At 38.2% G+C, this 19,355-nt stretch overlaps 1 protein-coding gene across 1 annotated transcript in view; it reads right to left on the reverse strand.

The window, feature by feature from the left end:
* The window catches only part of BBS9 (Bardet-Biedl syndrome 9), a 269,354-nt gene that overhangs the window by 138,091 nt on the left and 111,908 nt on the right, over positions 1 to 19,355 (reverse strand). The window contains exon 19 of the mRNA XM_010134482.1: positions 13,139 to 13,321. Coding sequence (XP_010132784.1) covers positions 13,139 to 13,321 — 183 coding nt within the window. The remainder of the gene's footprint in view (positions 1 to 13,138; positions 13,322 to 19,355) is intronic.

Here is a 19,355-nt window from a genome sequence, read left to right on the forward strand (position 1 = left end):
CTGTCTACATCCCCACGTATTGGGCAGTGAAGCTTAATATGTACAAAGCATCAGAAACAGTCAAGCCAGGCACTCCTAATAACGCTACAAATCACGAACAATAAGACAACGTAAACGTAAGAATCTGAGTTTCATTAAAAGACAAAGAAACACGTGATTAACTGGTGTCACCATACAGTAGTGAGAAGCTGGCCAATACATCTCTCCAAATAAGTTATAAAAATGCAGGCAGAAGGAGTCTGAAATACAAGCTAACAAAAGCCAGGAAATTAGAAGTGGCTAATATTCTGTCCTTGGCTCACACAGGTATGTTTTACTTTATACCATAGCCTTAACATTTTCCAATCCTTGTTCTTGTATTTAATTTCCATGTAAAACTGGTTTCTCAGTAGACCGTAAAACGATCTTCTCCAGTCCAAGGACTGCTGACCTAGACTGTAGACCAGTCAAATCCAAAGCAGCCTCTATGATTAGTGAAAGAGTATTCAAAAGCTACCTCTCCATGAAAAATAAAAACCCAAATAATTGTCCAAATAATCAGAAAACACATGGAAGAATGTTTTGGAGTAAATTGAAAGACGTAAAAAGCTTTCTTAGAGTTCACTGAAAGGCAGATAGTCGCAGATGGGCAGTTCATGGCAGTAGGATTACGGGTCTTCTATACTTTGCAAAAGACTAATAATTCTGTGGTAAGAACCTTCTCTAGATAGGTTTAAGACCTTTGGAAGAAATTCTTTAAGTTCCATGACTTCATGCTGCTCAAGAATCAAGTCACTTCACCCACAGAAAGCTTCTATTTCCAATTTATAGTTTATAAGCTACGAGATGAGAAGAATTAATGCCATGTAAACATTATGGTTACTGGGATTTTTAAGCGATAAAAAAGCCTCTATTAAAAAAATGTAACAACGCTTTATGCAGATAACATCAAAGCAAGGGAAATAAGTCACAGAAATGCCTATAGAAATCTGTACACAGTGCTGCTTGCTGATAAATCTCTTCATTAAGTTTAAAGCACAATAAATTTTACTCAAAACCCTTGACATAAGATGTCTTAGACAGGAAACAGCATCATTTTTGGCGAGAAGATGAGATTAAAATCAAGTATTACTTAGGGCACAGTTTTTCTGGCCTGGAGGTAACCTGGACAGGGTTTCTGGGTGGGAAAAGAGTGCTCTATAGGGAGTAGACCTGGAGACGTGAGCACAAAGTGGCTCCTGTAAGAGCTCAGAAATATTGTAGGGATGAGGACATTCCAGAGAAAGAATGGTGTGGACAACATGGAAAGAGGGGAAAAAAGTGACTGTTGGGAGAACAACCAGTTTGTGGAATTAACAGAACTCTAGGCTTATGAAAAACTTAGAGCTACAAATTAACACTATTTGTCTCCAGTGTAAATAAGTCATTCTAACAGCACATCAGTCAAACTTGAACAAGATTGTTCCCAAGTTGTGTTGATGAGCCACACAGATATTTGATTCTGTACCTTAAGTCTGTCTTAAAAAGCCTGAAATTACTTTGAAAGCTTATATCATCATTAATATTGTTCCTAAGGCAACAGTCATTTTTCAAGCTGCCCATGAAGCAATTTATCCTGGAGTGACAGCCAAGTCAGTTCTGAAAGAATTTAACTGCAATGTGAAACATACTGCAAAAACTATGCAAAATTGGGGCAAGACAAATTATGGGAATTTACAGTTACAGCCGTTAACTCAGGATTTTGCCTGGCTATATCTTATTTCTTGATTTTAGTCACAATAATGATTTCGTCAGCTCTCAAAAATGCTAAAATACTCAAAGCTCACCTTACTGAATGACAACCCTGATATTTATGCGTATCCAAATCACCAAAGAGGTTTCTATAGCTGAAAGCATTGCATATGCTAATTCACAAGAAACGTCAGCCATGTGTCTCTCAACACTTTACTTTTACAGAGATTAAAAAAAATTATCTTATTGTTACGCATACAAACCAGTAATCCACTAACCCAGGGCTACCAAACTGGGAGTCTCCAACACCGGCACAGATCACTAGCAGATTTTGCCAGGTTTTGCTGCACTACCAGTCATCCTAACCCACATTCTTCAAGCGTATTCTGTATGTCTCCCTGACCGATTTATTTCAAACAGGAGACAACAGCCACAGCAGACACAAAATGGCCCCTTCTGCTAGCAATGGAACGGACACTTTCCTTGTAAGTGTTCCTGGGAAACTACTGCCAAAAGTTAATTGATAGGAGACCTTTTGAAGAGAACCTCAATAAAATGAAAGAAAACGCCAAGCAAATGGACTCTCCATCTACACAGCACTCAAACACAGTAAAATATTACTGATGTCTAAATGTATTAAACTTCGAACAGCCTCAAGAGTCAGTGTATTTAAAATGCGCGACTTGGTTGTAACAAGTTTTCTCCAACACTGTGCATTAAAACACCACTAACAGATTATTCTAGAATCTTCTACAATTTATTTTTCCGAAATTTTAAAAAACACACCAATCAAAACCCTCCACACATGTAAGTAACAAAAGCCTACCACTGGCATACCTTAAAAAGCAGGGAAGTAGTAAAATCCTACAGACAAGTGGAATTCGAATCTGATGAAAATCCAGACAAATAACTCAAGCTTAAATACATTCCAAATCTACCAAGTGCCTGAGAAGGACATTCAGAGGGAGCACACTATGGAAAAAACACCAGCTGAAATTCTTATCTTCATCTTGTTCTATCTAATCACATCTTCCTCAAAATCAAATATTATGTACTACATCCATAATACCAACTGATCAGATTTTTGTTTCTCTTGGCATTTAATCTAGTTCCACTCTAACAGGAATTGCAGACTGATGAAAGCAGTAACCATGAAGATACAGCTGAAACCAAAGGGACAGAACAATTAGAATGAAGAAATTAAGATGCAGAGTTCTAAAAGAATAGTTCAAAAGAGCAGATGAACCCATTCCATTTTAAATCAAGGAAAGACTCTGAGGCAGAAAAACATCCTTATTTGCGTGACAGTAGTCTGGAGTCTTAACCTATTGTCAAGAGCTACATTAAAGACATCATAGATGTTTAAATCTTACTAAGGACTTGGACTAAGCACACTTACATACTCCAAACAAAGTACAACTTAACACACAAGAGATAAACGACAAATGCAAAAGCCAGGGAAGTACAAGGTAACAACTTAACTCTGACCGCAGCATGTCATCTCCTGAAGAAGCGAGCTCTGTAGGGCTCGTGATACAACAGCTATTAAAGGTATAAAAGATTAGAAAGTCAATGAACAACAAATAGAGGAGAAAGGACTCCAGACTTCTACAGGAAGCTGTATGAGATCTCTGCAATATTTACTGAGCTAGCCTGACTACAGCACAACAGATCTCTGCAGAGCTGTTCAACGCCTATTCACAACAGCAACTATTTTCAAGCTAATTCAGAGCATCCAGTTCAAATGCTAGTATCTCACACTGAGATAGTAGATCGCAAATATCAGCTTTAGCAAAAATCCTTTGTGACTCAGGTTTTTCGTTTTAAAAAGTCTGTCACAGATACAGTTGTCATTTCCACACAGCTGTGCTGTAATTGCCAGTGACAATAGAAACAGCAACTTCATCCCTTCAATGTGGAAACATTTACTGAACAGAAACTCCAGCGGCATAAACAACTCTCTACAAGAACTCCTCATTTTGAGTCCTGCTTGGTAAATGTACAGTGATATCCTACAGCAACTTCACCTGTGAGAAACCTGTATGGCAGATGCTTTCCTGAAACATGCACTTGCTGTTTAAAAATGTATTCTTTAGCTGGTATTCGTCTCCTCTGAAGCACAATTCACAAACCTCTGAAAGCTTCTGCACTGAATATAAGACTAACAGTTTTTGGAAGATTCTATTCTATAGGCATTTATTTTTAAATCAAGACTTGCCAACAACTGCTGTAACTCCTTCAGATATGGAAGGAAAGCTGAAAATGCGTATGGCTTAGAAATCATACTAGAGGCTTTATAAAGTACGAGACCTTATAGAATATGCAATATTTGTCTTTTAAGAATGGTGCTCCTAAACTAATATTTTACCAATGATTTTTTGGAAAAAAATCATGATGTAGAAGAGTCGTATTAAAAGCAGTGGGTGGTGCAGGAAAGTACCACACTGAGCATCATCAAACAAAGGTTCTGATAGCGGTGTTCCATCTTGATGGCAATGACCTCTATCATTCAAGAATTTAATACATTTTTCAAGGCCATTTCAGAAGAAAGTGCTTCTCAAAAACAAATTATGGTTATTAGCAGTTGTAGCATTTTGTGTATTAATCGTCTTATCAGTTGTTCCATTACAGAGTGCATCATGTGTAATAGAAATTAACTTCTCCAGGTCAGGATCACAGCCATAACATTTCTACAGCTGCCCAACTCTTCCACGCTTCGGGGTGTATAATATGCTCTCAGAAAAGGGCATGTTTCACCAAAACATGATACTTAGGATGATGATAAATGGTCATTAAAAATTGATCACTGATTATTGCAGCCAAATTTCCACACGGGCTGCGTCATTCAGGATTGGACATCCCTCATTTGCACAAAAAGTCTTTCAAGATTATGTCGGAATTAGACAAGTAGTTTTCTCCTTGACAAGTAATATCTCTCTATTGCCCAACTCCTCTTTCAGATGGTCTTATAACTCAAAACTGGAGCAATACAGAGTATGTCCTAACACCTGTTTTTTATCATTTCTGGACAACAGTGAAAATTTTTATGGCAGAGTGGGTGAGAGGCAGAGAAGAGGGATGTTCTTCAATAGATATATTTGAGCTACCTAATCGTACAGCTACTCCTTTAGTAATGCTGCTCTGTTGCAATACAAATACATCCTGCCTGGAATCGTGAAGTTCACCCACAGCACGGGTTTCTGTAGAAGCCGTTACTGAGTCCTGAATTCTTGAGGCTTTTTCACCATCTTAATTTTCTTTTTACCTTGACTTCTTACAACCATTGATCCCTTTCTGGGAACCGATGAGAGAAACTCTTGTACCTACTACATGAATGGAGAGGTTTAGCTCCTTTGTCGCCAGCTTCAGAGGTCTGTTTTGCTTTTAGCACCGCCATCATGTAACACTTCATCTTTCTTTTCCTCAAGAGCTTTTTGCCAGTTAGCTAAGAAAACGGAGGTGATGTTTGGGTTTTGCAGATGCTGTCAAAGCTGTCTGCAGCCATGCAAACACATCAGGAGTCATGCATCTTGCTGAAGAATGCTATACACCCAAGAGCATGTCTGCCATACGGGGGGTCCGTACCTTTGAGGGTCAGCAAGATTATTTTTGATACAGAGAAGATGAATCAGACCTTGCTGTACTTGGTCTAGTGAAAAAAGTAGAGGAAACATATTCTAAAAAAACTCCTTGAGGCACCTCACTGCATCTCAGCCCATCTCAGAACCATGCTTTGTCATCTCAGTAATAAACTTGCAGAAGAACTTTTATTCTCTTTACCACTTTTATTCTCTTACTCTTTTACTAGGTTATGAATATAATTATTGATCTGGTCTGACTGTAGCACAACACATCTCTGCAGAGCCTGACAAAAGAGTTTGTGATTCCAAAGGACTGTGAAACATGGAATCACGCCCACTCGAATATTTTCTCTGGAAAAAAAAAAACAAACAACTTGACAAGAAGTTTGTTTCCTACTTAAATTCTCACAGAGCTTTAGATCTACTCACCACTAACTTTAAACTCAGCTCTGTTACTTAAAATCATGACATTTCCATTCTCACAAAACACATGAGTGAGGACAATGAGGATAGTGGCAAACTGCGCTTGCAAGTTTACTTGGACAGCAAATTTTCAAGCTTATGCTAGAATTACTGGGGTTTTTTTGCTTGAGAGTGTAGCTTGAGCAAAGACCCTTAACAACTCCGTTGTTTCTACAGCCTTGTCTTATGACCTGTTTCATGTTTGAGGTATAAAACCCATCCTTTGGCTATATCAAATTCTCCCTTTGTTGAAAAAGCCAGGAGAAGATGGTGGAAACGAAGTCACGCAATCTGTATGTTCCTTTAAATTGAACTGGCCTGTGCTAATGTAACATGAGTCTATCACCCCCTGTGCAGATATGAGAGAACACTGGTATATCATTCTTAATCTAGGAATTAAGACAAAGCATCTTGCCATTACCTAGAAGGATAAACTTCTGTCTGAAAAAAACGGCTACTCTGAAAATCATGGTAAAAAAAGCCAGTGAGCTTTCTTCTGGGATCTTTTAACAAGATGAAAAACTCACGCGACACCTCCTCACACTACTGAGCCATACCTCTGTAAATTACAGTGGACAGGTTATACATCGTACAATGTGTGAACGATAGCTACAGGTTACCTAGCAATGACCAGTGAATTCTACAATATGATAGCAACTTGGAACCAAGAACAACCATCAATGGCTTCAGAACCAAAAGCAGTAGTACCATGACCAGTTCCACTCCTCCTCCCAAGAATAAAGATTGGATGGTTTCATGACTAGATCTTGATATACTCTCTCAGAAACATATTTGACTGTCAGCTCTGATGGAAGAGACAAATTTAGCTGCATATTATTATGCATATATATGCAATATAAATAGGGAGCTTCATAAAATTATTGGGAGTATCTCACTTTCTCAGAAAATGCCATGATACACAGCAGGCTTTTCCTCAGATACTAACATAAGACTTCTGTACTTAGAATAAAGAGTATCATAGCTCTGAAGTGATGAGACAGAAAATAAGTATAAGTAATTCTAGTGGAACTTTACAATCAATAAGTCACATCACATTTCTAAACCACCAGTACAAAACTTTTCAATACACAGCACAAGTCTGCCGTTCTTTCGGTTAGGACACAGCATCAAGGGAATTCTCCAGCATCATTCAGCTTCTTTAGAAGAAACAACCCAAAAAGTCACTTATTATATAGTGAGCACCTTAAGCCCTTTTGATGAACAACAGTAACGTAGTCACTGTAGTGCATCACTCTTGTCTTTAAGCAGTTTAGATGACGACTGATCTGAAATCCTGCTATGCAGCATACGCTCCATAATCTATCATGCCAAAATATTTTAGCTTCTCTTTGTACCCAAATAGATAGATGACACTACCCTAACTAAAAGGAGGTTTAGAGGTCCCCATCACAGTATTACAGACAGAAAGATGTCTAATAACAGAAGCCTTTTTTAACCTATGACAGGTTATGTCTCTTGGGACACCTGCAATACTTTGTAGGTTATCCAAGTTCATTTTAAAGGAGATAACATATGCAAGAGCAAAAACTAATCACAGCAGAACGCAGTTCTGCTTTGACTAATTCACATGAAAAAATAAGGTCCCTGAGTAGGCTGCTGCTCACAACAGATTAACTTCAGTACAGAAAAAATACTGACAGAATAAATAAGGTGATAGCTCAAGTTAAATACAAATTTAATTATCTCCTTTAAAATAAAAAAAAAAAATCTAACAACTGATATGTCAGACCCTCCATTAGCATAAGATTTATACCAAGGCTGAAGGCTTATTCTGAGCTTCTTTAATTGTATTCCCTGGAACTTGTATCAATACAAGACAACAATGATTCTTGCTGTCCTTAGAACTTTTACAATTCATAATTCACATCAAAACCAGTTTCTACACAATTTTTTAAACTAGAATTATACCATCTAAAAGAAAAGAGAAAGCTTTCTTTTTTGAAAAGCAGTACTACTATCAACCATCAGAAGTGAGCCTTTTAAAATAAACCTCTTATGTCCCCTTCTTACCTGCCACCACAAAAACTGCAAACAAAAAAATTGAAAATACAATTGGCCATAGCTGCTTCTGCTAGTCCTTTAAAGTGGGAAGCATCAGATGAAGATATTAAAGACTTTCATTAACACACAAAAGGTTTAAATAGACCACACTAAGCCTTTCGCCCTCAGGCCAGTAAATTATTGGCACTTTTCTACCCACAGAATTCACTGCAAAGATTCCCACGAATTCAGCTACAGATGAAGACCGCTACATAGTGGTGTAACTTGCCTCCAACTTGCTGTGTTTGCCATAACCCACTGTCTTCTCAGGGATTAAAACTAACTGCAGGAAGATAATTACTCACAAACGTTTAAAGGAACTGTGATAGTGCTTAAAGTAGTGGTGAGACCACTGCCTTGCTCTCCAAATTCCCTCTTTCCCGTAAAATCATTTACCACAAACATCTGATCTTTCATTTACAGATATTATAAAATTGACAAGTAATCACGCAGTTTGAAACCCAGCTTTTAAGGGAACACAAATTAAAGTAAAATGGTTACACATCAATTCGCAGCAAATTACTGGCTTTACAACCACATGTCCTCCTCTCCACCTACTCCAGCTGTCTCTAGTCCTCTTGAAAGCAGGGCAGCAGACAGAGCTCTGTGCAAAGGAGATCAACTTCCATATCAAAACAGAAAAACAAGGAAAGCTGGTACTTGAACCATGCTCCCCCTTCTCATTCTGCAGCTGGGTCACATACTCATGCCTGTGCAAAGGACACTGACACGATCCAGGTGCCACAAACCCCATTTTTAACCTCGTACTAGGCATTCCCTGCCCAGGGAGCAGTGGGAATCTCATTCCTTCACCTTCACCTTTCCCTCACTTGACAATCTTACGTGGCCCTGAACCAAAACTAAACTTCAGAAAGAAACTTTTTACTGACAAAGTATGGTTTTTACCAGGAACAGTTTAAAGGTCCTTCCTTTTATTTTGGTGATTAGAAGTTTAAAACCTGCTACCTTTTTTTTTCTCCTACTTTTTTTTCCCCACTATTAGACTTGCCTGTCCCAGAAGAGTCTTTCTGAATGGTTCTGTTGTACGGCCTTGACTGAAGTTGGAGGAAGACTTGTTTACTAGGCTTGATTTTTGAAAAAGATAGTCATCATCTGAAATATTTTTCTCAGCTGAATAAAGGGCAAATTTTACATGTTTCTTCCTCCAAAATTCCTTGTTTTCAGCTGTACTATCTATCTTGTTTCTAGAAAGATGAAGTGGGGGAATAACACATCTGCTATAAACTTCTCTGTTCACAGAAATAAAGAATACATCTACACAGGAAACTGGTTCTAAGCTACCAGTTGTCACTGCCCACTGCCTTGTGGCGGTTTTGGGTTTGTTGGGTATGGGGGTTTTAGGGGTTTAAGAAATGTAAGTATTTAAAAAATACCAAAAGATAATACGTAGTGGCCTATGGCAAACAATAAAATATAAAATATTTTACCCCATTACACCATTGGAGCTTCACATTTAGAAAGGGGTTAAAACAGCAACCAGCACAGAAAATAAGACACCTTCACCCACTAAAGGATTCCTTCCACAAAAGAGTATTTCTGTTACCCAAAAACTCCAGAGTAAACCCCACCTGTTCTTATACCTAAAACTAAGCAGGCTATCTAGTGACTGATCTTCTCTTTTTCTGGTGATTTATATTCAGATCATCATCTTACAGAAAGCACAGACACTTTTACTAGCTCATATGATTCTTACTAGGCACTTCATGATTTTTTTTGACACCATCTCTTTTTCATCACTGCCTTAAAGTATATTTTTCTACTTTATCTAATCAACACTGAAGTCGTAAATTTATAGTCACTAACTTAAGTTAATTACACTAGATCATAGAGTCACTTAAAAATATGCATTTCACCCTCAGGCATTTTTTTCTTCCAAGTTGCAACTTGAATAAAAGCTTAAGATTGAATACAGAGATTTGAGCGGTACAATTCCAAACCTAAAAGGACATGAAAATGTACTTCCTCAATGCCGGTTTATAACTGTTACTATTAACTATAGTACCACAAATAGGTGGTACTATAACAAGAAAGGGATGATTCCGAGCAACGAAGCACCTACGTGTCATTATTTGGTAATATCATGAGAACTATGGAAGTTTTTATTCTTCAGTAAAGTTACTATTGATGGCCTCCATTGAGGCTCCACTAGTCCTAAGATTAGGATACTGGTACTAACAGACATTTTTTCCCCTTTATACTATCTTAAAGAAAGCATTAATAGCTTAATGATCAGACATACGAGCCATTGGTCAATCCAGACACCTTGCAGCTGTTACATCAAAACTACTCCACATGACAGGAACTTTTTGAACCCTTCAAATTACACTGGACAAATTCCCTCCTTCCCCAAAAAGATTTCCTATTGTAAACATGCGCTTTATCACAAACTCAGCATTTTTCAAATAATTTTACATCCACATTACTCAGCTTGGTAAAATATAATCACTGAAAACCAGTCTTTAAAACGTTCTTTTTTTTTCATTTTTCAGACTTCACAGTACTTCAAATTGTTGCCAGTCCCTGTTATAAGCAAACAACACTAGTGTTGCACAAGAGTCACCAATTCTTCTGAAAAAAGTGAATTGCATAACAAAATCTGATACCACATTATTATTACAGCTATCATGGATTCTTCTGCACTCTAAAATAGTCTTCTACAATACATGTCAACTGAGCACAAACTAGGACTCAACACTAGAATAGATTTTAAAGTACAGTTTGCGTGGAGCTGTAACATTATGCTCTGAAAAACTGACAATACATACTTTGTATTTTGAAGATGGGTTTAATTTTAGTCCCACAATAACAAAGTACTTTGGACAAAACTGCGCCTTACAAGATTAACTTTTATTCTGTTTCGGCATCGCTTTCTTAATGATTTCATTAGCAAAAGGATTTCCTTATTTATCCCACTGGTCGAACGCAGAGACCTGAGACATCTCATTCAGTTTCTGGTGTTACAGCTCTCAGTGTGCAGAATTCATGAAGGAATCATTGACAAGGGAACATCCTTTATTTCCAATACTAAACGAGAGCAACCCTTTTAGTCAGTTTAATCGAGGCAATAGTATTTAGGTGCTAGTTACAAGATTATTGCTGGAAATAAGATGATGCTAAATATCTGTTATTCCCTCAAAAGATGGAAGTTTGCAGTATTACTTCCACTGTATGTTTGTAGAAAAAAAAAGTTTTACATGTTCTAAGACAAAAGTTTGCAGCAACAGAAACCATTTAGCGGCCTGAGGAAAAATTTGGTGACAAAAGGAACACAAACCACTGCTCCTGTATTTGCTACACATCTCACCAAAATGATCGTCAGGTCTAGAAAACAAGACACAATCTGTTCTAAACGGAATGGCACGTATGAGAATTATGTTGATGTTATGGTCAGAGGAGCAGTTCTTTTTATGGTAACAGCATATTCTAAACATCTCCGTAGTTCAATGCTCACAAGGCAGAAAATGTCCTGGAGCTGCAGACTGCATCCCAACTGTCTAACACATTCCCTCCAAATACAAACACAACAAACCATTGTGCAGAATTGTTTGAAGAGCAAATAAAAAATCTTCAGAGTACTTTCTTTCACCAGCGTTCCGCTCAACTGCTCACGAGGAAATCTGAATGCTAGCTGGGACTGCTGTCTGTAAATATCAGCGGTATGTCAGAACATTTCCCCTTCCCTGCCTAATCTCTTCTCAAATTACACTCAGATTTCTGTGGTACCATAACAACTTCATTATGGCACGTATTTCGGTATTTCGTAAAGGTTTCATTTCCACCTCTAGTTATTGCTGGTTTACATTTTTCATCCTGGCTGCTCTGCAGGATGTACATCTTTACAATAATTAAGGTCTTACAGCTTTAACGTGCTACATGAAAACCACTGAGATATACTCCGCAGGGAGTCCTATTGGATGCACAACAGGCTTCACCTGTCTTATCAAAACGTGCAACTCCTAAAAGTGAGTCACGCAAAAAATGGTTGGTGGGGCTTTTATGAGATTCATACGAACTTCCTTTCAATTCCATTCACAGGAATGCACACTACTCCGCAGGGAGTCCTATTGGATGCACAACAGGCTTCACCTGTCTTATCAAAACATGCAACTCCTAAATAAAAGTGAGTCACGCAAAAAATGGTTGGTGGGGCTTTTATGAGATTCATATGAACTTCCTTTCAATTCCATTCACAGGAATGCATACTTCTCAGTTGTGCAGCTTGGTTTTAAGTTTAAATCGGGACAAAACCCAAAACAAATCTCAAGAAGTATTTTGCTTTGTCGGCTTTAGGTCAATATAATGCAAAATGCCAAAACACTTCTCCCCCCCAGGCCAAAATTGCAGATGATTCTAGATTCACCTGGAACTCAGCACAAGCTTTCTAAATGCCATTCTAAGTATTCCAGGTATGTACTAAAATCTGGATCCTCTGCACACAGCAAAAACCCCGTGCAGAGCATGAACATTAAAACTGGTGTACTGTGGTAAGTCTTATTTTTTATGCTATAGAAGTCATTTGTGAAAGGTTATGCAGTATATGTTCAGATACCTAAAAGAAACTGTTGACCCATATTAACATCAGAGTTTATTTATCTTCTAACCATGGCAATCTATCTTTAAATGCTTTATTCTAGAACACAGGAAGAAGGCTGGACTTGAAACTGACTGGACATGGACTCTAGTTTTAAGTTTACAGCATTCCTTAATTCCAGCTAAAGCAGTGTTTAACTGGAGACCTCAGGCGAGGACAGGATACAGCTTTATTGAAGCCAATTCTCCAAATATTGCACACAATCTCACACAGTCACACTCACTAAATCAGAGCAAAATTTGCAAGATCTCTGCACAATGCAGGACTATCCAGAGCACAAGGTGGAGAACACAAGTACATTATCTATTCACTGTACTTTCTTTGTGTAATTTCCATCCATTATACAAACCAATGCACAAACACCAAAGACAAAGCATTTATATTACAGTCTTCAAAAAGTCGGAGCTCTTCTGTTTGTACTAACTACTGGACAGAAGCTAAAACCAGTTAAAGTTCTGTGAGATACTCTTACTTGGCTTGATAAGGAAGCATTAAGGGGAAGTTAACTGGTATCACCCGTATCTTTTAACAAAACCTTCTATAACCTACCTCTACTTTCACACTTTATGAAATTAATGTAGTTTGCACCAAACAAGATTTAGCAAGAATACTAAATCCAAGGACAATCTTCAAAGTATATAGGGAAATACATGAATTTAAGCACTGAAAGCCTCGTCAATGAGCACTTGGAGCAGCTCTAACAAATTCTTACCAGCTCTTGTGTATCTTCTGCTAATGGCAGAAACGTAGCTTCCAGAATAGCAACTTGATCAGTGCTGAGCTTCTGCCACAGACTGATCAGCATAATCACCAGATGGGTGGCACTTCTCAACTTTGTGAATGCCTGGAACGTGTTGGCTTGATTTTCTTCTGCTGCATCTGCTAGAGCTATTACCTGCAAAAATCACAAACATCTGTTCAGTATAATTTTACCATCCGTGAACGCTCAACAGTGAAATTACCTTTGGCACACTCTTGTTTTCCTTTAGAACATCCTGAGGAATTCTGTTTTCCATAAACACAAACCACAGAGTATTAAATGAGTTATCATTCATCTAGATTTTTTCTTTTGCATACCCAAAGCAATTTCAAGTCCATATGGCAACAGGATTAATCTATCCAGTACAATCAGCATAGATGATTTAAGAGCATAGTCTTAAGACACTCCTGAAATTCATCTCCATCGAATCACGTAAGACATGATAACAAACTAACTTCCAGATTTATACCACAGAAGACACTAATCACTATACGATCAGCAAGCCTACTGTATTCACCAAAAATACACCAATTTTATGCAATTACAAACGCAGCATGAACAGAACTGCCACCTGTTATTGTATTAACTCTCAGGTCTCTCCAGGTTTTGCACTAGTTGCTTCAGCTTTTATACACGATCCATAATGTTTACATTTTGGCCTATGAAGGCAATACCACTTTAACTGCCAGACATTATGAAGGAATTTTCAAAATAAAGTAAAATGGCAGATTCACTTCTAAGATGGTAAGATAGTTTTGCTGAGTACTTCAAGATGGGGAAAGACAGAAGAGCTATTATATGCTATTCTATTCGGTTCAGAAATAACTTGCCATTGTATATAATATTCTCCACTCGCACCATTACAAAATTTGATATTTTGAAAAAATATTGCTATAAAAGCCTTCATTCTTGAAATACAATGTTTAGACATTTCCATCACCGGTGAAAATTGAAGATGACAGTGAGTTCAATATGCAGCTGCTAACATTTCAATTTGACAAGAAATTTTCCACAGTACTTGCACTGAATTACTTGAACTAAAGAAAAGGGACAAAGTTTGGGGGTTTATCCTGGGGGAACACCACTTACAAGACCTGTTCTCAAATGCCACTCCATCTTCAAGTTGTCTTAACAATACTTGGCTTACAGCAGCACTGATTATCTCCATTGTCCTCGAAATCAACACAAAGCACCTCCCTCAGCCACTTTCTCCTGTTTACTTATCTGCAAAACGGGGTAATGGGTGCTTGACCGGAGTTGTGAAAAGCCTCACAGAAATGCAGTTAAAGTGTAATTAGTGTTACAACAGAATTTACAAAGTAAATCTTGCAGAGCTTGATCCATTAACATTTGGCAATAGCAAGAAAATGAAAATACTATAGGATGCATCTTCAGCTGGGAAACAAAGCCAACCAGCTGTTAGCGTTTGGTGGAAGAAAACTATTTTTAATCTGCAACACTGGCATTAGAGATGTGTGTGTGTTCCCTTCAAGCTCCCATGTGACTGGGGAGATAAAGAAAACAGAATTTTAGGGAACTATAAGTACAAAACATTTCAAACAGAACGTGTTGACAGGCTTTTAGATTTTAAAATGTGATGATTCCAAATGAAATGGAAAATCCACAGGACACTCACGAGTCCAAACGCTACATAAATCACAGCCAACTAACAAAACAAAAAGCCCAGCTAACCATGCTGAGAAGTGAGAAATTAATCCCAAAATAGTCAAAACCAGCACGACACTTTGGTTGAAGAGTTACGGTATCACAGACATCTCATCATGCCCCAAAAGACATTCAGACCAAAACCCTGATGTTCTTCGTAACTTCTGTTCCACACTAGGTGGAGTTCCATGTTGCAGTCACTTTTCAACACTCACAGGTGACAAAGCTAGAACACAACACTACACTGGTAGTATACACTATACAGTTTCATCTTTGAGGAGGCAAGCAACAGCAGCAGACAAATTCTGCTCAGTATGACAGGAGCCTCCAAGTATCTAATCCCCTTTTCTGTTCAATACGCGTTTGAGAATTCGGGGAAGAAAAACTCTAAGATGAATTCAACACACTGATGACAATCACCACTACGCCTCAGATACTACCATTACTGGATGGGAAAGTGCAATGGATAAATTCAGAATTCCTGGAATTTGGAATAAAGGCAAATTAGCTGTATCCTACTCTGGATCATGCCCAACTAGCATGGATTTTGCTGAAGTAGGCAAGTACAGTTGGATTTGCGTGACAACTACCTGCACCCCCTCAACACAAAGATAAAGGACACATTCTAGACCTTGCGGTCTAGACCCGGTGGTCTCTTACTCTGTGCTACAGTTCAGCTGACACTGCACTGCATAGCTCAGAAATCACACAAAAGAGGAGTAACTGGCATGGCCTTTTACCTTTAGGATCCTTCATTTCAGAGTTGGCTGGACAATATACTATTCACTACCATATGATAATGTAGGCACACACAGTGATTGTGGCTCTGAAAAAGTCCGTGCCACAGACAGAAAAAAAGTTGTCAAAACAGCACCCTTTGAGATATGAGAACTGAGAGCCAAAGCAACACAGAAAGCAGTGGAAAGGGACTGAAGAAAAGTTCCACAGTAAATACTTAAGGGAAAAAAAAGTCTTTCCTCACAGAGGAATATTAGTCTAAACATCTCCCAGGACATGGACTATAAATTTTAGAGCATTCTAAGGTTCTTCAATCACTTGCAGAATTCAAGGATGAGTAAGTTCTAAACATGACATTCACATTTAATTGTTTTATTTTCACCTGAACATTATCTCTAACTAACAGTTGAGGGAAATAAAGAATCCACACCACTTGTAAACTGAGATCCTACTCAGACTGTCATTGTTTCTCCATAACTTCCCGACTGCATCTTTAATTCTTACACTAGTTGTTCAAGCTGTTAAGATCTATTTCCATTCTATCATTTTTCTACACAGATATATAATTTTAATTAAAAAAATCTTTGCCTGCCTCACTTTTTCACCAGATAGGTAGAAAAGTATATTGCAACTGGCAGTCCCAAGCATAGCTTACATGCAATGATTTTAGACCAGCTATCAAGTAAAAAGTCCATCTGTATTCCATAAGGCCTATCACTGCCTGTTCAAAATTTTTATTTCTCCTTTAATATCAAAAAGCTTCCAAACAAAATAAGATTTTCAAACTTTTTCTAAAAGCAATGGAAGAGAGGAAAGTGGTTGGTGCAGGCAAGATTTAGGAGATACTGGAATGACTACTGAACGTATCTTCGATATGCTCAATACTAGGTACAGCACCAAACATGGGTTTTTACAACTGACCAAAACCTGCTTTTCATTTACATCTTTTTCCATTTACAGTTTTCTGACCAAATTCTTGCTCTATTCCCATACATCTACCTACAGCAAAGCACAGGCAGTTAAATTACGAATGAAAGCACTTTTAAAAAAGAAAAGAAAGGAAGACAAGAACTACTCTCTACATTAAGATCCCATTTAAGACTTACACTCAATTTCACATTCACCATTGCGAAGGCAGAGCTGAAATCCAGAAGTATTTTTACAGTCTTGAGAACTTCATTGCTCACTGTTACCAGGACTTGACTGCAATAATTTCCACGCATAGGACATTTCTCATGTTTTCAGCTGTAAGCATTCAAAAGTTTCTGTCCACGCTTATTTCATTGCTAAGTAGACTTTGTAAGATGTCAAACATTTGACAAGTGTAAACTAACTGTGATTTGAGTTTTAAAACCAGATTACTCCGTTATTAGTACTTTAAAGAATTTAGGCCATTGTTTAACATCCAGAAGTAACTTGAAATCTGCTAATCCCTCTTGAAAAAGCCTTGCAACGTACCAACTCTTGTACACTCAGTTCATTGCAGCAATAATGAGCATCGCTGCCCCAGGCTTATTCCAATAATACGAAACAATGCAAATACAACTCCAGAAATACAAAATGCCTTCTTATTAGCTGGCTAGCAAGTGGAAAAAATCTTTGAAAAAAGGGCAAGAAATGAGTATGAAGTTCCAAGAAGCTGTCTTGCAAGCTGGTAGTTTATTTTCTTGGAGTCCCTAACACCATTGGGACTAAAAGCTCTTACAGGTTTTATGCCATATTCTCAAATGGAGAACAAGAATGTGACTGACAATTTGTTTGGTGGGGTTTTTTGTTAAAAAACAGCCAAGAAAAACGTAACACTGTCCACCACTGGTGAAACTTCAGCCAACTAGTCTTATTCTCAACTAGTTCTAATACACTGGGTTCAGCTTTGAGAATGATGATACTTCAAATTTACTAACAGAAATCAAGTTTGAAGGAGAATTTTGGCATTTAAGGAATACTGAACCTTTTCACATCTCATCCACAGCAATTAGGAGCAAGTCTTCCACACAAAATTTGTTAAAACATTGAAAATAATATCAGAACTGTAATTATTCTGACATGGACACAGGGATGATGAATTAAGACTATTATGCACTCCACAGTAAATTAATCCATAAGCAAAGCCTTTACAGAATGGCTCTTCTGTAACAGAAATACACATCATACGAGCCAAAAGAGAGATCACAAGCTCACAGGTCTCTTCCGACAATCATTCTTATGGAATAATTTATTGCAAGATAGTTAATTGATCTGACCCCTTTCAACTATTTTTAAGCAAAATAGGTCTTCATAAAGCAGGATTTTAATGCACATAAAGCAGAAAAAATAGGGAGCTAGAGCTGAGAAATACTAGGATTACTGCTTGTTCATGCCTATTGCAACAGGATGTGTACTACTACTCTATTCCACCCTTCCCCACATTCACTCATCTGAGAGCAGGAAATTCAACTCAGTTACCAAATCTATAAAACGAGATCTCCCAGAATATTATTTTTGTGGTTTTAAGAAGTCTCCATCAATATTCTAACTCACATAGAACATGTAAGCATTTAAAATCAATTTTTTTTTCTCCTTACAAGCCCCTTTGTTTACCTTGCACACATGGCATGCAGCCACATACAAAAGGTAAGATACCAGCACCGCAAGCCTTGAGAACAGGTAAGGCAACTTAAGTGATCATATCAATGTAATTAATAAAATCCTGAATAACCCTTATTGTAAGAATAAACTTTTTTTTTTTTACAGGCGATTCTCCAAATAGCTCAAAGAAACAAAACAGCGATGAACAGCCCGAGTCCCCGGCCAGCCCATCTCACTCAACAACTATTGTGCGCACAGCCTTTGACAGGTGACTAAAGCTCTATGGAATGCAGGCAAAGATATCCATGTCAGAGAGCGATCTTTATCAAACGCCCCGTCACCAGACAGAAAAACCATGTCACTGCCGCAAGGGAGCACTTGGAAACGCTATGGCTTTCCCACAGCGCTGCAGCGGGTATGTGAGAGCGTACGCTGGGATTAAGTACCGCAGGCCACAATTATCTGACCCTGCAAGAACACCCTGGCTAGTGCTAACCATGCCTGACGTTTTTAAGACCGTGGCATAGGCCCCCCATGATGACAACAAAGCATCAGTTCACTAGACACCAGAACTCTACAGTGCAGCTCAACACAACCTCCATCTGAGCAGACAGCAGAGACGAAGCACTGGGGTGTCGTGCTGCAATGGCTTTCATCTGGATGCACCCAGCTAAGTCCTGAAATTCTACTGCTTCGACTGAACGCCGATCACCACAAGTAATTACCACAGCAGTCTGGGCCTCTGGAAACTACAACAGCCAGATTTAGGAAGTACTCAGGGTTGCAAGGGAAGCTGTGTGCCTTTACTTTCTTCTATATTATTTCCACGACAGAATTATCATTAGCGTTTCTACTGCACTTTTCTAACCTGGGATTTGCCACGAAGCAGTATGTCTACAAGCACAGCACAGGGAACAGGTTAAGGTGGCAGTCAGCTCCCACACCCTGTAAGAGCAGGATGCATATACTGTTCAAATTCACAATCCTTTTCTGAGACTTCACATATACAAAAGCCATGTCTTACCCCCACAAACCAAACGGATAATGGATTATCATGGAGAGTCATACTGCAACGTTTATTTCATTTTGTTTTAAAATAAAATAAGTACAATGATGTTAAAGTCTTCTGAGAAAACATAACCATCATTTCAACTATGCAGAGACGGGAGCACGAACATGGTCAGTTCAAAGGGAAAGA

Source organism: Buceros rhinoceros, unplaced genomic scaffold (assembly GCF_000710305.1).
Source record: "Buceros rhinoceros silvestris isolate BGI_N320 unplaced genomic scaffold, ASM71030v1 scaffold2014, whole genome shotgun sequence".
NCBI lineage: Eukaryota > Metazoa > Chordata > Aves > Bucerotiformes > Bucerotidae > Buceros > Buceros rhinoceros.